General features: G+C 36.5%; 1 protein-coding gene across 3 annotated transcripts in view; it reads left to right on the top strand.

Annotated features, from left to right (window-relative positions):
• The window catches only part of PANK1 (pantothenate kinase 1), a 66,299-nt gene that overhangs the window by 17,404 nt on the left and 26,481 nt on the right, over window positions 1-22,414 (top strand). For all 3 annotated transcript variants that reach the window (XM_074295821.1, XM_074295819.1, XM_074295820.1), the window contains exon 2: window positions 16,180-16,532. In XM_074295821.1, the coding sequence (XP_074151922.1) occupies window positions 16,197-16,532 (336 nt within the window). In that variant the 5' untranslated portion in view covers window positions 16,180-16,196. The remainder of the gene's footprint in view (window positions 1-16,179; window positions 16,533-22,414) is intronic.

Here is a 22,414-nt window from a genome sequence, read left to right as displayed (position 1 = left end):
ATTCAATGTTTCACTGGAAATGTTATCTTTCTCAATAAAAGAAGGGGGGAAAATGAAGAAATTTGCCTAGGCAATAAGGAAACAAAACTACCTCTCTTTTCAGATGACATGATGGTATATTTAGAGAATCTTAGAGAATCAATTAAAAAACTACTTAAGGGACAGTTAGGTAGCAAATGGATAGCTCACCAGCCCTGAAGTCAGGAAGACCTGAGTTCAAATCTGGTCTCAGACACTTAACACTTCCTAGCTGTGTGACCCTGGGCAAGTCACTTAACCCCAATTGCCTCAGCAAAAAACAAAACAAAATAAAACAAAACAAACTACTTAAACAATGAACAATTTTAGCAAAGTTGCAGAATATAAAATAAACTCATATAAATTGTCAGTATTTCCACATTTCATCAATAAAGCCTAGCAGCAAGAAATAGAAAAAGAAATTCTATTTAGAATAACTATACATAATAAAAAAAAATTTGGGAGTCTACCTGCCAAGACCAACCCAGGAACTGTATGAATACTTTCCCCACAAAGTCAGATGTAAACAATTAAAAAATTGTTCATGGATAGGTTGAGAAAATATAATAAAAATTTTAGTTCTACCTAAATTAATTTCCTTATACAGTGCCATTCCAAAAATTATTTTATAGCGCTTGAAAAAATAAAAACAAAATTCATCTAGGCTAACAAAAGCTCAAGGATATCAACGGAATTAATGGTGGAAAAAATGCAAAGGAAGGTGGCCTCATTATATCAAATCTAAAACTGTTATAAAACAGCAGTCATCAGAACTATTTGGCATTGGTCAAAGAAGAGAGATAAATCAGTGAAATAAATTAGATACACAAGACTATAGTAGTCTACCGTTTGATAAATCCAAAGACTAAAAACTCACTATTTGACAAAAAGTTCTGGGAAAACTGGAAAATAGTATGGTAGAACTTATTCACAGACCATCATCTCACACCATATACCAAGATAAAGTCAAAATAAGTATGTGATTTAGACATAAAATGTAATACATAAGCAAATTAGAAAACCAAGGAATGGTTTATCCATCAAACCTATATAGAAAGGAAGAATTTATGACTAAACAAAAGATAGAAAACATCATGAAATGCAAAATTGATCATTTTAATTATAGTAAATTGAAAAGTTTTTATATAAACAAAACCAATATAACCAAGATTAGAAGGGAAGCAGAAAGTTGGGAAACCATTTTTATAGCCAATGTTTCTAATAAAGGCCTCATTTCTAAAACATTGAATTGAATTGAGTCAGATTTATTAAAATACAAGTAATTCCTCAATTGATAAAAGGATATGAAAAGAGAATTTTCAGATGAAGAAATTAAAGTTATCTATAGTCATATGAAAAAATGCTCTAAATCACTATTGATTAAAGAAATGCAAAGGTACCACTTCACACCTATCAGATTGACTAATATGGAAGAAAAGGAGAATGATGAATGTTGGAGAAGATGTGGGAAAATTGAAACACTACTGCAATGTTGCTGGAGTTGTGAACTGATCTAACCATTCTGGAGAGCAATTTGGAACCATATCCAAAGGGCTACAAAAGTGTGTATAACCTTTGATGCAACAATATTACGCCTATGTCTGTATCCCCCAAAAAAATCATAAAAAAGGGGGGAAGGACTCATTTGTACAAAAATGTTTATAGCAGATTTTTTTTTTTTTGGTGTGGTGGTAAGAATTGGAAATTGAGGGGATGCCCATCAACTGGAGAATGGCTGAACAAGTTGTGGTATATGAATGTAATGGAGTATTAATTGGTCTACAAGAAATGTTGAGCAGGTGAATGTAAAAAAACAAAACAAAAGAAATCCAACAACCTGGAAATTATCATATGAATGGATGCTGAGTAAAGTGAGCAGAACCAGGAGGACATTGCACACATTAACAGCAATATTGTGTGATGATCAGTTACTGTAGAATAAGCTCTTTTCAGCAGTGCAATGATACAAGGTAATTCATGATGGAAAATATTGAACACATCTAGAGAAAGAAGAGTCTAAATGCAGATTGAAGCATATTATTTTCACTTTTTTTTGTTTTTTTTGTTTTTCTTGTGTTTTTTTTTCTTTTGTTGTGAGTTTTTTATACCATGACTAATGTGGAAATATGCTTACATGATATATATCTGAAAATCTATTAAAGATTGCTTGCTGTCTTGAATCAGGAGGGGAGAGGAAAAAAAATTGGAGCTCAAAATCTTAAAAAGATGTTTGTTAAAAAAAAAACACCTCTCTTTACATGTAATTGGAAAAAAATACTAATACATAAAAAAATGCAGTCTGAAGGTTGGGGTGGAGAAGGGTGGTTTTAATTTTCATAAGTACTATAAACGTGTTTCCTCTGCCTATCAGAGCCTCTTTGGAAAGACATAGGAAAATGGGTTATTTCTTTTCACCTAAGTGCACAGCAGCGGCTCTGACAGCTCCAAACTTAGCAGCCATATGTTTCTGATTTCAGCTGCCAGGTGGAAGATGAGGCTAGGTAGGAAGGAAGTGGGGGCTGAACTGCCAGAGGGATGGATAGCCTCTTCCATTGCCTACAGGACCCAAAACCTAGGAGCCTATCGGGAAAGGTGTGGAGGGGGAGGGTAAAGTGTGCTGGCCTGGAAAGCAATGAATTCTGCAGGGCAACATGACTTGGGAAGTCAGGGTAATTAAGTTAGCAAGTCCCTCTTCAGTTTGGGAGAAAATACAAGCCAGGTAGCACACTAGTGTTCTGAGAAATAATCTTTGCTTTAAAAATAAGCTGAGAGGGCATGCAGAGTGATTCTGGTACCCCACCCTCATCATTGTGAAAGTATCATAGGAACTTGCCTCTTTGAATCTGTGTGTTTCCCTTTGATTGGCCTTCTCTTTCCTTATTTAAGTATCTATTATTTACCAGGAGCTAAAGAAGACAAAGACAAAAACTAAAAAGTCCCTTCTTTCAAGGTAAAGGAGGTGAGGTTGGGGATATTAGAGGGAGAAAAAACACTTACCAAATAGAGACAAGATTATTTTGAGGGAAAGTTATTAGCAGCTAGGGGGACAGAAAAGGGTGATGTAGAAGGTGGTTCTTGAATGAAACTAGTTAATCCAAAAGGGAGAGGTAAGGAGATGCATTCCAGACTTGGGGCGCAGCTAATGCAAAAGCACTGAAATGGGAAATGAAATCCTATGTGTGGGGAACACTTAAGATCTCTCCCTATTTCTCTTTTTGTTTCTTACTGTCTCAGTTTCACATTTTTTTTTTTTCTGCCTTCTTAAAAAGAGGATGGGGAGAGGTGGGTGACCTAGACTGTGTTTGTCATTTTGCCTTATGTGCAGTTTTATCTAGTTACTTACATGGTTTTACAAGATGCCAGCAAGACACAGATTCCTGGACTTGGTTCCCAGAATGCACTCCTCCCATCTTTTTTAATTGTAAGAATGCTTGCTTAACTTTAAAATAAACTTTAGAAAATCAGTGGGAAGAAAAACAGAGTTCTATTTACTGAGCTTAATTATACACAGATTGCTTTAGGAATGCATTTTTCTCTTAAGCCACAGGACACCTGTGACTTCAAAACTATAATTTGAAATGCATTTTAAAATGTTTTGGGGTACTTGCATGATAAATTCTTTGCCCAGAATTTTGCTGACATGTAATTGGATGCACTTTTCTGATCTCAGATGGGGGTGGGGGTAGTAATATGTTTCATAGTAAAGCATCTAATTGAAACAGTATTGGACCAAATTCCCTCCAATTACTCCTAAAACTTTCTTCATCCCTTATTGTTTGTCCTTCATTCTTGAAAAGGACCATGACATCAAGAAGGGAATACCATGACATGCAAGTGAACTGGATTTAATTGAGGAAGGGCTGTTTAAGGTCATCTGCCTCACTTTCCCCTCCAGAACTACCTGAGTCCAGTGACAAGATACAGATCAGGATGACTGGAGATGGCGCTGGGTGCAGTGGGTTAAGGTCTGACTGAGGCACTGCCCATTCAATGATTAAGATTAGGTAAGACATAAGGCAAAGAATGGCCTCTTTAATCTAAAAGGTAGTCTGGGTAGGGAAGACCTCCTGGGTTTCTGGCCTAAGCAGGAGCAATTGCTATTTATTTACATTTACTCAGAGGCAGTGCTGGCCCAAACTATGGCCAAGTGGAGCCAAAGACCCTAAACTGAGACTGGAAACCAGACTAGGTGATTCTGAATTCAGACTTTCCATTGGGGCACCTGGGTTTTAGACTCTGCTCTGCCACTAACTGTATTATGTGGTGGGAAGAGGCCTCTTCCAGGACAAGATAATCACTTTGAGTCTCATTTTCCTGTCTTATAAAAAAGAAGTGCTTGGATTATATGCCCATTGGAGCTTAGCACCTCTAGCATCACAATTCTAGGATCTAGTTATAGTTCCCATCATCTTTGTCATGTCGGACAATCAAACATTAAACTGAGAATCCTTTATTTCAAGTGCTAAGGAGCAGACCAGGATCATCCAACACATTGAGCTGGTTATCACTGAAAGATCGCTTCTTTCTGCTGGGAGCAGTTACTCACATTTTTTGAATATTTTTGTTACTTTTTTTTTTTTACCTTTTATGCATCTTGGATTGCATTCTGGGCCATTGGGGCTTGCTGCAGGAAGTACCTTGCTCTAGTGGTAGTCCTAGTGTACCACAAGATTTTTGAGAAATGGTATCAACTTTTGTAATTACCCAGAGCTAATAAATCAGCTACATACTTTTGCCTATGTTGAATTTGGAATATTGAGATATTTTACAATTCTGGCTGCTGACAAATGCAGTTTAAATAAATTAGTCCAGGACAACATTCCTGATTTGCATTCAATTCTAAATCTCTGTGAGCTCTTAAATTTTTAGTTAGAGGTGAAGTTATCCTCTTCTTTGGTGATAGAAAGTTCTCTGCATCTGCATTTCAATTAGGAAGTAAAAGCCTGCCAAACAAACACTAGAATTGGAGGCTATGAGGAGCCAAAGGAATTTTATATTCTTGATATAAATTCTTGATCTATTGGGTAACCTCTCTTTACATTAGTTAGTACTTTATTTTGAGGCCTGTGATCCACCCTCACCATTTGAGGTGCTAAGTATATGACTTTCTGCTGAAGAAAGCAAGCCATGTTTTTGCTTATTGTTATTTATTGTCTGCTATGATTACAAGAGCCCCCATTTTGGGAATCTTCTTTCCCAAGAAGCCTTTTTAAAAAAATAAATCAATTAATTATTATTATTATTATTTTTTAGCCAATTGGTGCTAAGTGACTTGCCCAGAGTCACACAGTTAGGAAGTATTAAGTGCCTGAAGCTGCATTTGAACTCAAAACATCCTGGCTGTGATTCCCTCATATATATCTTTATTTTTCATATTTGAAAGTTTCCCTTGGTTTCTGTGCCATATAGCTGCCCCTCCTAAGTAGTCTTTTTTTTTTTTTTTTTTTTTTTTTTTTTGGCTGAGACAATTGGGGTTAAGTGACTTGCCCAGGGTCACACAGCTAGGAACTATTAGGTGTCTGAGATCACATTTGAACTCAGATCCTCCTGACTTCAGGGCTGGTACTCTATCCACTGTACCACCTAGCTGCCCCTCCCAAGTAGTCTTAAGGTTGAAAAGTAGAGCAAGAGATAGAGTGCTGGACATGGGACAGGAAGACTTGAATTCCTTCATCAGATACTACAAGGTGGGTGACCGGGCAAGTCATTCAACCTTTCTCAGTCTCCAAATGTATAGATTGGTAGCATCTACCTCACAGAACTAATGGGAAGATCAAAGTCAAATGAAGATACTGTATATAAAGCATTTTACAAACCTTAAGGGCTATATAAATATTAGCATTATTATCATTAAGTAGTTGAAACTTTTATGTTACTTATGGTTTATTTTCATCCTTTTTTTCTTACTCATTAGGGATTAATAGTTTTCAATAGTATTTTATTTTTCCAATTACATGTAAAGATAGTTTTCAGTATTCATTTTTGTAAGATTTTGAGTTCCAAATTTTTCTCTTCTCCCTTCTCTCACCTCTCTCCCAAAATAGCAAGCAATCTGATATAAGATATATATATATATATATGTATATATATATACATATATATATGTACAGTCATTTTAAACATAGTTAATAGTTTTCTTGAAACATAGTCACTTCTAGTTTTGTCAGTTTGTCAAATATGCGATGTTTTTTTTTTTTCTTTTAGTTTTCACAAAGCTTTTGTACCCTATCCTCATGAAGATAACACTCAAAGCTGTTATCAGAACATCTATCTATCTATCTATCTATCTATCTATCTATCTATTCATTCATTTATCTATTTATTGTTGAGGCATTTGGGGTTAAGTGACTTGCCCAGGGTCACACAGCTAGGAAGTGTCTGAGAACAGATTTGAGCTCTGGTCCTCCTGACTTCAGGGCTGGTGCTCTATCCACTGCGCCAGCTAGCTGCCCAGGATATTTATTAATACACAAACTGAGCAGATTGTCTGTCCAGAGATAAGCAAAGCTCCTAATGTCACTGATTTTATGTGATCTTTAGGTTAATTATGCAAACCAGAAAAAGGAGGCCATTCTATCTGGGGGTTGTGAGGGATCTTCAGAGATTAGTCTTGAGTACTGTCCGCTTCTGAAAGATTGTCCTTTGTTTAGGCAGGGTGACCAATACATGTTAAATATGTTAAAGTATAAATTAAATACAATATATGTATACATGTCCAAACAGTTGTTTTGCTGTACAAAAAGAATCAGACTTTGAAATAGTGTACAATTAGCCTGTGAAGGAAATCCAAAATGCAGGCGGACAAAAATAGAGGGATTGGGAATTCTATGTAGCGGAAGAATTCATTTCTAAAGAGTACCTTTGGTATTACAGAAACAGAAGCAACCCCCAGTGTATATGGCATTGTTGCCAGAGACATCCTAGGCCTTGAAATGGCATAGATACTTGCACTGGAATGGAATGGCTGGCGCAAGATCAAGAGAAATATTTCTGACCTGGACTTAAATGACCTTCCTCCAGAAGTACCTGAGGAAGCGAGAGCTGCCTTTCCATGCTGACTCTTAGATCTTCATCCAAGATCTGTCGGGTTATAAATCATCTCTGTTCTAACTTACATATTCTTCGAGAATCTCACTGGAATATTTGGGAGTTTTGCTTAGGCTTCTGCTTCCACCAATGAGAGAGTCAGGAGAATGTTTACTATACGACTGTTCTTTTAAAGAGCATTGCTGCCTGATTTCTGACTCTTGGAACCTAGAGGGGTGACAAGGCTGATGCTTAAGGGTTAGGAAGTGGGAAATAGCAGGGAGAGGAGAACGTTCTGCTGGCAACTGACTGGAGGGGCTTAATTTAACTTCTGGGAAAAATGGGATAAGCAGTAGAGAGTTAATGGATTACTGAGGGGATTACTCTGGGAAAAGTTGAAATTTTATCTATTCTTCAAAGCCCAACTCAGGTGCTGCTTCCCCCAAGAAGTAATCTTGAATGTCAGTAAGGGGACTTCTTCCTCCTTATAGCTCTCCTAGTATGTGCCTGCCCTTTTCCTTCACCTCAAGTCATTTGTGTACTTACTGTCTTATGGAGACATTTTTAGTTTTGTGAAACTGCATAATCCTATTTGATAAAATCACCATTTCATTTCAGGAATTATGAGAATATTTGAACAAAAGAGTAACATAAACCTCATTCGAAAAAATTCATTAGTCTTGTCATTCCAGTGTCCTTAAGAGGGTCAGTAAAGAGAATGAATGGTGTTTGGTTTCCTGTCTCAGGTGTGAATGACAACTCTGGCTTGTAAAGGAATTTTTACCACCAAAGACAATGCTTTCCACAGCAAAAATGTTCATAGCCACTTGGGTGGATGCCATGATCTCAACGACCTTCACCATCCTGGTTATTTCTCTCAGCTTATAACTATCCTTCCTAAAATGTTGTACCCAGAATCCATTGTTGCAGTACCCGAAATATGGTTCAACTGAGGCAGAGTACAACGAAACTGCAACTTCTCTAATGCTGGCTGCTTTCGTTCTTTAAAACTTTTTTTTTTTTTTCTTTTCCTTTTCTTCTCTTCCCCCCAGGAAGAGAAACTCCCAGGTTCACAAATTCCTCAACTGGTTTATAGGAAGTTACCTTAGTCATTAAAAAAAGTTAGCTCCTTTTTTATTTTCTCCATTTTTCTTTTTTTTTTTTTTTTTTTTTTTTTTTTTTTTTTTTAATTTCTTGATGAAATGCACCTCCCTACTTTCTGCCAGAGAAATGATGAACTTCAAATGCGAGATGAAACATACATTTTTTTGGATATGACCAATGTGGGAATTATTTTGCTTGACTGTATTTATTATAAGGCTTTTAAAAAAAATGTTGAATAGGAGGATGGGGAAAGTACAAAGGGAGAGAAAATACATTCTTGTTAATCATAAAAAAATAATAAAATTTAAATTAAAAAACTGTTTTTAGCCTGTTTTTAAAGTTTCACATATGCTTTATGTGCATTTTAACAAGATAGTGACAAATTATTCTGCCTGTGTCCCCCTTTTATCCTTTTTTTTTTGCTTCCAGTACATATATTTTTAAAATTGATGCTTTTTAGGAAGCCGAAATTATTACTACCCCTAGTCTTCCCTTGCAAGAAATATGAATTGTCCAGTAAAATAAATTAATAATAGGCCATGTTTAAGTGTCTATTTTTTTCTTCATCTCTATTACTGTACATACAGCTGTAAAATAGTATATTAGGAAATATTTTTTGTTTTGTTTTTGGACAAAATACCCTTTTATACCTGCTCTAAGTTTCTAGTATTCAGAGTACTGTAAGCCTGATTTAAAAAAAAAATGTTTTTAATATATAGAATTATTTTTAAGGTTAGAAATTAGGAAGCAGAGTCAGACCCTCTTCAAAAATAGAAAGACTAGGGTAGGTAAAACTAAAAACTTCAGAATGTGATAAATGCATTGAAAGAATTCCAAAGAGATTTAAAGTGAGAAAGGGACCATTTCTAGTTGAAAAATCATGAAAAGCTTCATGGAAGAGGTAACATCTGAAGCCACCATTAAAGAAAGGGAAGAACTTTCTTCCAAAGCAGTGGTGTGGTAGAGGGTTGCATCTCTAAGCATGACATTTGCAAGGGATGTCTGGACTTGAGAGAGTAGTCAGATAGTCCAAGTTTTTAGATTTGGCAAGAATGTCAAAATTGTGTTTGAAAGGTGCCTTTCAAGAAAGTGTTTCCAGTTTTTTTTTTTTTTTATCATTTAAAACGTTTTCCTTCCAATCTTTTTTGCCATTGTATATGTGTCTAGGTCTTTTTATAAAATAGGCAGAAAAGCTTTCCACAGCCATGCAAACATCGAGACCAGCTATATCTTTATTTCTTTATTTCACTTGACAAAAAATATAGAGCACTAAGGGCTTTTACCTCTTTCCCCAGTATACATAACTTTCCTCAGGGATGACTCCGGGATTAGGTCCCTTAGCAAGGGAAAAAGTCATGGATTGCGGAGATGTGACCCCTTCCCTTCCTTTGAAGGCCAACAAATGGCAGAAGGAAGGAACATCTGTAAAACTATACATTTCATTTTATCTGTAGAACTTGTTCTTTTTGGATCATAAGACTTAGGTGGAATCCTTATTCAGATATAAGTTGAATTAGGCCTCAGGGATCCCTTTCAACTCAAATATTATGAGATTCAAACAAAATTAGGCCATTGCCTAGGGACTTAGGGCTAGAGTGGAACAATTTGTGTCCATTTGCATGCAATCTATTGTGGTTCTGGATGTGTAGGTGAGCTGGCTCTTGTGTAATTGCACCTGCTGTCTAGCAGTTCCCTTCTTTAGAAGTTCAGAAACTGTATGTAGATTGAGGAAGGAGAATACCACTGTGGAATAGCTTTCTATTTCTAGAACCATCCATTTGGACATCTTGAAAACCCAGAATGGCTGTGCTTTCTTTGTGGTGAGGAGAGTGTGCATTGAATCAGGGATGATAATTACATTTTCTTCCTCTTAGCTTATGTGCAAGAACAACTAAGTTTAGTTTCACAGATGCTTAAACTTATAAAATTATAAATAGCAGATTGTTTTATTAATAAAAACTCTGTTCTCTCAGGGAGGGAGAAGGGAATGTACCCAAAGTACACCTTTAAAGTTTAATTTCCATTATTAACTCCTGATCACACATCCCATCGCTTTAAGTCTAAACAATCAGCAGGATATTAAATCAAACCCTGGTTTTGTGATGTTTGCTGATTTTAAAGATGTAAATGCCCACAATAAAAATTTTACAATGTGCTGGTGATTTGAGCTGGTTCCATCATTCCTGATTAAGGATAATCTGTTGTAGATTCTGCCAGTCCCTTTACTTTTGTGGGAATCAGTTTCATTGTCCATAAAATGAGCTAGACATTGGGATTCAAAAGTCTGAAATTTTTCATGTGAGAACATGGATTAAATTAAATTTGCAAATATTACAGTAATTTAAGTAATGAATAGAAGAGGTTTCTTCATTCCCATTAACTTTAGCAGCTTTGATTAAACAGTTATGTTTCAAAAACTCAATTACTTTCCCTTAATTCTGTTTCCTCTTTTGATAATTGGGAGGTGTGAAATCACCCCCAGATTGAGTAGCAGTGGAAAGAAGTAGCCAGGATTTAGGTGGCCTACAAATAGTGTAGACAATCCATGCAAAATGGCCGATTGCAACATCTATTGCGCTTCACAGGTGGGTGTTACATGATATTGAGATAGGGCTACAAAGTAGAGCACAGTTCAGCTCATTTTATTAGAGGTGCTTAATTTTCCTTTTGTTTCTAATAATCATTATAATAGTCAATATTTGTATAGAGCTTTAAGGGTTTGCAAAGCTCTTTACATATTTTATCTCAAAACAATTTTATGAAGTGGATGCCATTATAATCTCCATTTTCAGATGAAACTGAAACTTGGAGACTATAATTTGCCCAGGGATCACATAGCTAGTAATATCTGAAGTTGGGTTTGTTTTCTAGCTCCAAGTCTAGTACTTTATTCCTTAAGCCACCTAGCAGGCCCTAGAATCCATTAATAGATTTCAGCAGGTCCATGAGCTTGAATGAGAGAAAATTACATCTTTATAGCAACATAACTGATTTCTTTGGTAATCCTTTGTATTTTATCTTATACATTTGAAACATTCTTCAGAGTAAACACAGGTTTCACTAGGATCCCCGGAGGACCCATTACCCAAAAAATGGCTTAAGAACCTCTGGACTAGACTTTCATAGAATCGTAGATAAGTAGAAAATATAAAGTCTAACTTGCTTCATTCTACAGGTGAGGAAACTTAGGTCCCTACTGGGAGAAGAGACTGGCGAAAGGTAACAATAGTGGGTGATAGAGATAAGATTAGAACTTTAGTCTCTTGAATCTTAATGGATCCATGTCCAGCCACTGAAAAAAACTGCTTTGGCCTTTGCATGATGGTGTGTTTTTATTTTACATACCGTAAAATGCAATGCAAAGGCACAATGGTATATTGTTGGATTTTAAAGGAGTGAAGCATGATTTTAGGAAGGATGAAGATCTTTATTTTCCATTTTTTTTTTTTTTCTAGGACAGGGCTATCAGGTCAGAGATCTAGAAAAAAGTATGACAGCCTAAAGAAAGGACTAGGTAGAATTTGTACCAGAACATTGAACACTTACTGTGGCAGGGAGTGGGGAAGAAGCTGTGTTTCTCTTATGTCCTCATGATTTCAGTTATTTCTTAGGTGATCTTGAACAGCTGGTTAGGATTAGCATTAAATTTCAGAAGGTTCTCTTGCTGCAGGAAAGGCATTACCTTGGGAGGGACTTTTCCTATTTTCTTAGAAATTGCCTGAGACAGATTGAGGTACAATGGTGAGAGGGGGGGAAGAGGGAGGGAAGGGAAGGGAGGGGGAGGGAGAGAGATGCTTCTTTCTGATGGCCTCTCCATAATTATATTCAAAACAAATGGAGAGCAGTCATGTAGAGACTATGATCTTAAATAAAAATGGAACTTTTAATGAGGAGGTCAATCTAGCATCGGGAATTTTCTGCGTTAACGTAAACAGTTTGTATATTTTTTTCACTGAATCACAGAGCAATATAGGGAAATAAAGCACCTACCATGGAATCAGCTCTTATTTTGTATCAGCTTTCTTATTTATTATCTGTCATTTAACTCCCCATTCCCAGTTTTCTTCTTTGCTAAACTGGATATAATAATACATATCCATCCTAGAGCTCAGTGACTCTTAGTCATTGAGCTATGACCTGCTTGGAGGACTTGAACTCCATCCCTCATCAGCCTTTTCTTTCTTTCTTTTTCTTTTTTTTTTTTTTTTCTTCTCAAAGCAATCCCGGGGATTGCTTCAGCAGTCCAATAATTGAAGCAGATTTTGGGAGCAGGAACTAAGATTAATTCTGTCTTTAATTCTTGGTTTAACTTTGTCCATGAACTATATAAACCCTCTTTTCTGCTGCGAGGGAGCAGGCCAGAACAATCAGTGCTCTTTATTGTATCCATTCTCCGTTTGGGGCATTTAGGCTCAAGGTCTAAGGGGCAAACAAACTACCTCCTCCCAAAGCCTTCTCCCTAACCTCCAAGTCTCACTCCAGCTTACTTTACTCATTGCTTAGCCTTTTCCTATTTGGTCCATAAACTTTCTTACCTATTTTGTAACCTCTTTTATTGGTAGCTGATACTTCTCATAGGCCTAACTCACAATGAGTCAAGGTGGGGTGGGGGAGATTTAAGAGAGGGAAGACTGTAACACAACGTCTTACAAAAATGAATGTTGATAACTATCTTTACATGTGTTTGGAAAATAAAATGCTATTGAAAATAAAAATTAAAAAACCCCACAAAGATAGTCCCTGCCCTAAAGAAGTTCACAATCTAATGGGGGAAGTAACAAAAAAGCAAATATGTACAAATCATCTCCAGATAAAGACTTTCCAAGTCATGTTCAACTCTTCTTGAACCCATTTGGGGTTATTTTGGCAAAGATACTAGAGTAGTTTGCCATTTTCTCTTCTAGCTCATTTTACAGATTAAGAACTGAGGCAAATAGGGTTAAATGACTTGCCCAGGGCCACACAGCTAGTAAATATTTGAGGCTAGACTGGAATTTATAAAGATAAGTCCTCCTGATTCTAATTCTGGTCCTCTATCTCCTATGCCAACAAACTACCAATAGATAAACTCCCTTATTTCCACTTGTCTTCAGTCCTGATCTACCTGGATATCCTACTGGCACCTTAAACTTTCGTTCAAAATGGAACTTATTGTCTCTACCTAAAATGATATTTTTTTTTGCTTGTGGCACTTCTATTCACCTGCTTTCCCATGTTTAGAATCTTGAGGTGTTTTTCATTCTTCCCTTTCCCTTGTTTCATATCCAGTTAGTTACAAGATCCCACAAATACTGTTGACGTGACATCTTTCATATCCATTTCATCATTTTACCTTTTGGGGGTTATTTTGTTTTCTAATTATAGACTTACCTCAGCAGTCTAGACAGACTTGTGGTAGGAAGAGGGAAATGGAATCCAAAGAAAACTTTCAGTTAGTGAAAGCACAAGGTTCTACAGGGTATAGAAGTAGAGGGATAATCTCTTCAGCTGTAGATGAATGCTTTGGTGCTTAACCCTAAACAAAACTAAAAAAACAAACAAACAAACAAACAAACAAATGAGATTTATCCAGTAGGGATTTGCTGGTTTTGCCATCCTGGGATCCTAATGTTCTATGCCTTTCATGATATTGGTACTTTCTTTCACCTAGCTGAAACATGTTTACCATTCGATCAATCAAATCTAACAGTGTTAAGTTAAAAAAACAAACAAACAAAAAAAAACAAAACAAAAACTGGGAGCCGTTTGTGTTGGGTTCTGCATTTGTTCTGGATGAGGTGCCAGGATAAAATTCTCATTCAGATTCCTCCCTAGAGATAGCATTAGATTGATTGATGGTTGATGTCTTTGCTGAGGCTATTTGCTCCCTATGCATGAGTGCCTTTTTCTTCCTTTCCCCCTTAATGTGTTGAATTTTTATCCATACTTTAAAGCCTGATACAAATGACATCTTCTTAGGGAAACTTTACTTGTTTTTCCCAATGTATTTCTCCCCCAAACCCCTTTATTATAGTACTTGCTTTTATAACTATCAAAAATCTTTAATTTTAATTAATATCTTTGGTTTTTATAGTCATCTTTGTTCCAAATGTATTTGTCCCCCTTCTATTTAAAGTTTTATTGCTTGCAACAAAATACTTTTTTAAAAAGAAGGAAAAAATGAAGCATTTCATCAAAATTAACCAATGTATCTGTTGAACCCAACAGCAGAAGAAATGTTCCCCAACTTTAAGAGAAATTCATCTAATGTGCTTCTAAAATTTAGTGTATTATGGTGATTTATATTGATGTTTTTGTCTTCCTATTAAAATAGATATTCATAACTTAGAATCTGTGAACTAAAAAAAATGCTTTTATTATTTTATTTCAATAGAATTGGTTTCCATTGTAATTTTGTGTATTTTACTTAATGCATTAAAAATATTATCCTGAGAAGGGTCCTTCAATTTTCTTAGGCATGTGCTAGATTGTAAATTCCACAGAGGTCAGAATCAGTCTTATTTAAATTTGGGACCTCATTCCTCCCTTCTCCCTACCCCCTCACCTCTACTCTGGACTGACTACGGGGATTTTCTTATGTGTTTGCTCTCTATATATTTTGTTTTGCTATCCTCTAAAAAGCTGGTAGGAGGATTTAATGAGAATTTATGCAAAATGACTTGTATTATAAAATACCATGGAACTGAGTGGCTAATGCTGGTCATAATTCACCAAGGATGAAGAACTAAAAGAATCTTAATTTTGAATTTGTAATTATCCTGTGCTAACAGTAGTCTATATAAAAGAGTTAGCATGAAATAGTACTGTTCTTGGTGTTGATCATTATTAATTTTTGTTTGTTTTATATTTTCTGTTCCTTTTTCCTTGGGAAAAATTCTCAATTTCTCGATTATTCTAGTTAGTTGGTAAGCCCTCATTTTTTTTTTGTGAGACTGAACACAAGAAGATGGTCATCTTCCTTATCAGTAGTCCTTGTCCAAGCCTGATTGTTTTCCTTTGGGGGTTTGGGTTGAGACAATGTTTGCTGGTAAATGTTTTAATATTTAGCTGTCTGGAGGGAGGAATATTTGGAGGATACACTTTTAAATTTAATTTGCATTGTTAATATTTTCTCCATCACTTTCTCAAGTCCAAACAATAACAACAATAAATCAAGTTCTGATTTGTAGAATTTGAAGATTTCAGAGTTTTCTATACAATTAAAACTTGAGATTCTTCTCAAGTTGGTTCCATTACATGGGGGAGAGGGGAAAATCCTGCCTGTGCCTAAATTTACTAGGCTGATTAAATAAGAAGTCAATTTAAATAAAATCAATAAACAAGAATTTATAAGTGCTTACTATTCCTGGGCACTGGGAAGAGAAATTCAGAAGCAAAACTGGTTTTTAAGGATTTTAAGGATCCTTTTTGTGAAATGGAGAAGACAAAGAGGGTGATGAGATGAAGTATTTTCCAGTTAGAGAAGTAATTCCCTAGTGTACATGTTACTTCATCATAGTGACATATTCATATGTTTACATATGAACTTCCTCCTTTCTTCTGCCTCTTGGATACTCTGATTTCCAACAGAACTGAGCTCAGATATTTCTCTTAAGATATGGCCTTTTAAAAAAATTAACTTATGGCCTTTCTTGACCTTCACTACCCCCACCCCCCATTCACCCAGCTATTATCTCTAAATTTTCTTTGCATTTATTTTGTGTCTCTTTGGATGCTTTATGTATACATGTTATCTTCCCCAACAGACTATGTATTCCTTTAGGATGGACTGCTTCATTTTTGTCCTTGTATCCTTAAAACTTAGCACAAAACACTTGGAAGATAGTAGGGGTTTATATTATATGCTTGTTAATTGAATATAGCATTCAGTCTCAGGAATCTTAGCCGCTGCCTTTTGAAATGTCATGTGCCATTTTTGACTTGGGTTCTCCTGTTTTTATATGTTGTGATAACATGTTTAATTGGGGCGATCAGCGTTCCCTTTTGGGACATTTATGGATTCTTATTATTTATCCCCCTTGTCTCCTCTAGCCTTCCCATGGTTTGGCATGGACATTGGTGGAACACTGGTTAAATTGGTCTACTTTGAACCAAAAGACATTACAGCAGAGGAGGAGCAAGAGGAAGTGGAGAATTTGAAAAGTATAAGGAAGTACTTGACTTCTAACACAGCTTATGGGAAAACTGGGATCCGAGATGTGCACCTGGAGCTGAAGAACCTGACCATGTGTGGGCGTAAAGGCAACTTGCACTTCATCCGATTCCCCAGCTGCGCCATGCACAGGTTCATTCAGATGGGAAGTGAAAAAAACTTCTCCAGTCTCCACACGACCCTCTGTGCCACAGGAGGCGGCGCTTTCAAATTTGAAGAGGATTTTAGAATGGTATGTGGAGGTTGCTTTTTTAAAAAAGAAAAAAAAATTTTGACCGTGATCTGTGATTTTACTGTTGTTGGGAATTCTTGGGGAAGGGAAAAAACACTCTCTGAAAATGCAGGCAGGCCTTTTTGCTACTATTTTTAGAACTATTTGGCAGATTCTGGTTTTAGGGAATTTTCTCAGACACCATAGAGAAATGGGTCACTTGTTCTGGGTCACACAGGCAGCCTATATCCAAGCTAGAATTAAAGTCCGTTCTTTCTGTCTCTTGAAGCCAGCTTTAGCCACCACTGTCATTCATTCTTATTTAAAAAAAAAAAAAAAAAAAAAAGTCATTAAGAGTTCTTGACATTTCATTAAAAATGTGAATGTAGTTCAAGAAACTAGACTACTAATCAAATTAATCTTTTGCTTAAAAAAAGTTTGCTTTCAGAGTGTATTTTATTGATATGTCTCACACATCATTGTACCTTATTAAAGGCAGCTGCTGTATGGGATGAGGCCCATCGGCCTTATGATGATCCCATTACAAGCTGCTAGAAGAAGGCCAAGTGAATCCCCCTCATTTCTCACAGCTCACAGCATTCTAGAAACTGAGAGCACTTTTTGAGATTTAAGATCTTATTCAGGAGTTCTGTACTTGGAGGTCATGAGGTTGGGTTTGAAAAAAAAAATTGGCAACTATATTTTAATTTGATTGATATCCTTTGTGTTCTTATATGTTTTATTTTATGCACTTAGAAATAATATTCTGAGTAGGGGTCCTTAGGCTTTCCCAGTATACTGTCAAAGAGTCCATGACTCAAAAAAAAGGTTAGGAGCACCTGTTCTAGTCTGATTGCCTTCATGAGGAACCTGATGTTCAGAGAAGAGTGAGGTCATATAGCTCATGATTAAACCAGGCCTAGAATGCAGGCATTCTGACTTCCAGGCTTGTTCTTATTCTCATTACATTAAGTTTCATCCACGAATTTCATTCTTGCATTAAATTGAAATATTTAGAGTTATTTATAGGTCTACTTCTCTGTTGTTGGAATTCTTGAATAATGCCTAATTCATTGTAAATAGAAAGTTCCATGTTTCTGATTAGTAACCTAGACCAGGGGCAGACATTTTTTAAACAGTCTGTAAGCTAAGAGGTTTTTATATTTTAAAATTTAATAAAGTTTTATCTATATATATAAAATTCTTATCTCTAGAGGCTATACAAAAACAGTAGCAGGCAAGATTTGGCCCTTGGGCTTCATTTGCTGATCCCTGATCCTGGATCTACATTTCTTTGCCCATCTGAATATAAAATGTTTTATTAAAGGAGAAATTGTAGGTAGGACAGACAGTATCCATAACTCTCCACTGGTTTAGCAATTGGTTTGTTTTTGAGGAACAATTATGGTACTCTGAAAAAAATGTTAGACTTGAAGAGGAAGTTTCTGGGTTTGAATCTCTTCGATGCTACTTAGTCCTTATGGGGTTTTGAACAAGTTAATTCCTTTCTTTAAAATTCCATTTTCTTTGTATGTTTATATTTAAAGTGAAGTATTTGCATTAAATAATTTCCAAGGTGTCTTTTAGTATTAAATTTATGACATGAGATCAACTCAAGTGTTACAAATATTGGTTAAACTTCCAAGCCTGTCCATGTCAACATCTTTACTCCATAATATAGTTGATATATAGCATTAATCCAACATGGTATTGATTAAATAAACTTTAATTGAGACCAGTGGAAAGAATGCTGGGCTAGGAATCAAGGGACTGAAGCTTTAACCAACGTTGTCTTATTAAACCAGTTATATTGCTTGGGCAAGAGGAAATTTAACCTTTGTTCTAATTTCCTCATCTTCCTTATTACTACAGTCATAATTGGTCTTGCTTTATGCTGCCTCACCTCCATTGACTTTCTTTAGGATAAGATGGGAATTATAGCTAAGAAAGTGCATTGAGAAGTAAAAGAATCATGGAAATTGACAAGATCTAAGAGTTAGGAAAATTCTAACTTATGTTGCATATCTTTTTCTTTTTCTTTTTTTTTTTTTTTTTTTTTCCTGAGGCTGGGGTTAAGTGACTTGCCCAGAGTCCCACAGCTAGGATGTGTTAAGTGCTTGAGACCAGATTTGAACTCAGGTCCTCCTGAATTCAAGGCTGGTGCTCTATCCACTGCTCCACCTAGCTGCCCCCTTGTTGCATATCTTTTACTAGAGAAGCTAAAGGAATAATCTGTCTTAAACTCAATTTGCAAGTTTAAGTTGAAATCTTGAAGACTACTGACAGTTGTAATAAGCTGAGTCTTCAGTTGTAGTATTCTAGTATTCATGCTTCTAATAGGCCAAAATTCTGATTATTTATATGTCTTAATCATTTAATGGCATTTAATACAGACCAGAAGAACCTGCTTTGGCATCTTATCAAAAGCAATTATCTTTCTTCTGATTAATTCTGACCTTTATTTGAAAGAGGGAGTAGGGAATGGGCAGATTGGTGACAGGAAGTAGAAGCAAGTGAGGGAAGTTGTCCAAGGAGACTTTTGTTTGTTAAAAATGGTTCATGGACTTTATCAAACCTGAGAATAAGTTTGGAGGCAGGCTGATATAGAGCAAAGAACATGGTATGAGATTTGTTCAGGTGACCTAGTTCTACCATTGACTCTCTATGAGACCTTAATTGTGACACTTTATCTCCTTGGGTATCCATTTTGTTTATTTGTAAATAAAAGGAATGGGGTGGACTGGATGTCTCTGTAGGTCTCTCCCATCTCTTGGTTGAAGCAGTAATGGTAAAAGTTGTCATGGAAGCTCTAAGTTCAAATTTTGCCTCTTAACACATCAACTGGCTTTATGGTTTTGGGGAAGATACCCCTCCCCCCATGCACACACCCACCGAGGCAACATTAAAACTTAAAGTTGCAAAGAAGGAGTCAACTTGCATTGAGACAGGAACTTTCTCATATGGGAGTTCTTTATATTAATGCCATCATAGGGTCTTATCCCTTCTACTGCTAATTCTCTGTGATGCTCAAGAAGTTAAAATAAGAATGAAGAGTTGTCTAGCACTTGTCTGTAGAGAATGGTGGTATGTAACATCTTTATTTTTAGAGAAATAATTCCATTTCTAAAGTTCCTTTTATGAGAGGTGATGGAGTCACAGGCTACTCTATTGATATTTGTGGAGAGGGGTTCATAGGCCATGCCTGAAGAAGTCAACTGAATTTAGATTATGGTCATACATTTAGATTGTGGTACATAGGGCTCTCCTTTGAGATGATTTAGTGTAGACAAAGCTTCTTAGTCTTACTATCACTCTCAGGGCAGTGGCCTAGGGCTGACTGAGAAGAAATTAATCCCCTACTGACTAGATCAGTATTCTGAATGACTTAAGTCTCTCTTGGTCTGTCCCTTCTAGTGAGGAAGGTGCCTCTGAGATCTGCTATAGGTCTTTATCTGAGCAAGAGTCTCATTCACAAAGTCCTTCACAAATATTTGTCAGCTGGCCCCGAAGCCCTCCAGAAGAAGGTCACTCTGCTTTAGGAAAGCTCTAATTGTTGAGAAGTTTGCCCTCCTAGAGAGCTGATCTTTGCCTTTTTCATCTTGCAGAACTCGTATCTTTCTTCTGTCCAGAAACCTTCAGTAACTCTTCAGAGAACTAAATACAAATGCTTGACAGGGAAGGCTTTTTCCAATATGGCTTTTAGGAGCAGGCTTCATTTGCAACCTGGACGTTCTAGCTTCTAGTAGTTCTAGTAGTTCTGGACTACCAGCTGCTTGTCCTACTCTCTAAAGCTTCTGGCTTGCCCATACCATTCTTCCTGATTGGTTGGCTATCCCTTTGCATGTGTCTGTCTGTTGAAATCTTTCTCCTGAAATTACCCAAATTGTCCAAGACAAGACACTCAGGACATAGTTTATGTACTACAAGTATCTTACTTATATGTTAAGTGTGAATAAGTCTGTTCTGATATTTGAATGCTAAGGGGGTTCACATACATAGTATGTTTGGAAAAGAGAAACATAACTCATTCTTCCCTGTAAAATATACTCCTTTGGGTTCTGCATGTTTAATCCTGGCCAGTATGAATGTCGACAGTGAGAGATTGGAGGGTCCTGTATCTTTTCTCTTTACTTACTAAATGAGATTTGTATCTGTGAATTTTTTCAGTGTTGACTGGATAGACAGATCATTTTTCCTGCCCATATATTCAACCACAATTAGATATTTTTTCTTTCACTCTTCTTCCCTTCCCCGATTTCCTCCAAAAAAAGATCAACACCCAAGTCCAACAGGTTTGGCACAGCATATTGTAAGATTGATGATACTAGTTAGGAGGCCTTAGGAGTTTCCCACTAAGCAAACAAAGGGATGGCTAAAACATGGTGGGAGAGTGAATCCTAAGGAAGTAATTCTTCCTATGCTTAATTATAATGAATAGTTTTTTTTTTTTTTTTAAGATTTTGATAATTTCACCTAGCCCATAGACATTTCCTGATCTTCTTCTTTCTTACTCTCTCTGATGAACCTTCTCTTGTAATAAAAAACAAAACAAAACAATGAGCTTAGCAGAATAAATCAACCCAAGGACCCCTCAGACAGTATAAACAATATTTTAAATCCATTACTTTTTCCCATCCCTTGCTCCCATCCCTGCCATACATATATGTGAAGAAAGGACTGTGGAGTATCAGGAAATCTTATTCCTTAAGAGAACCTCAGTCACTGTTATCTCTGAATTCATATTTTCTTGCCTAAAGAGTAAAAGCCAAAATTTCTTAATAGGAAAAAAAAATTCATATTAGGAATAGGGGGTTAGTAACTGTAGACTTAGGCTGAAATCTGAATACCATAGTAGTTGCCATTTACAGCAGCCACTGTTCATTGTTGAGCTTAATAATAAACCTGGGGGTGGGAAGTAGGTACTCCTGTTATCTGTATTTTCTAGGCCAGGAAGCTGAAGCAAAGTACAATTTAGTGACTGATCCGGGAGTCCACAGCAGTTATATGTCCAAGATAGAATCCAGAGCATCTTGATTCCAAGGCCTGGTTTCTTTCTGCTTTGCCTTACTGCCTCCAGAATGTTAATAAGCTTGAGACTGATATTTTCAAGAGCATTTGATTGAATCTTGGAGTTGTGTTGATCTGAGGGATGAAATAATACTGATACTTCTTGTTGATTTCTAATGTCATGTGCTTGAATCTGTATGCATTTAAAGCATCTTCTGCCTAAGGGGAAAGGGTGTAAGTAGCAGAAAAATCCATCTTGCTAAGTCAAAAGGAAAATTGGGGAGGGGTGAGGAGAAGAAACAAATAAAGTACCTAATGTGTGCCAGGCACTGTGCTAAATGTTTTACAAATACTATTTCACTTGATTCTCATAACCATCCTGGGAGGTAGCAATTTGACTTAAAATCAACTTCTTCCTGAGCAGTTGATTGATTCTGAAGTATGGAGGACTCACTGATACTGTCTCAGTGACCTGGTTATTTAATCTCTCAGTGCCCCCCACAGCCCTCCGAGACTGTAAATTGCACAACAGTCACTAATCTGCATTGTTAGTGTTTTTCTCACTTCAAGGAGGGGATCTCCTCCTCAGGAGTTCCTTATGCTAATGAAATAGCAGATCCAGAGCAAAGAGGGGTAAGTATGATGGTACCCTGGGCTAGTGGACAGTGTCAAAGTGGGTCTAGGCCTCTGGGAAATGAGATTCTAGTCTGGATGCTTCCATACATTCACTATTACTTTGAGTACATCAGTTACCTACTCTCAGATTAAATGAGGACTTATCCAAAGTCATCTGTCCCCCAAGGTCCTTTCGAGCTCTGGTGATCCAGCATTCTTTCCACTGGCTTGACCTTTGGCTGTTTCTACTCCAATTTTAAATTTGAAAGCTTTTGGAGTCT

The sequence above is a fragment of the Sminthopsis crassicaudata genome, chromosome 2, assembly GCF_048593235.1.
Source record: "Sminthopsis crassicaudata isolate SCR6 chromosome 2, ASM4859323v1, whole genome shotgun sequence".
In the NCBI taxonomy this organism is placed as follows: Eukaryota; Metazoa; Chordata; class Mammalia; order Dasyuromorphia; family Dasyuridae; genus Sminthopsis; species Sminthopsis crassicaudata.
This window is presented reverse-complemented; position numbering and strand designations above follow the sequence as displayed.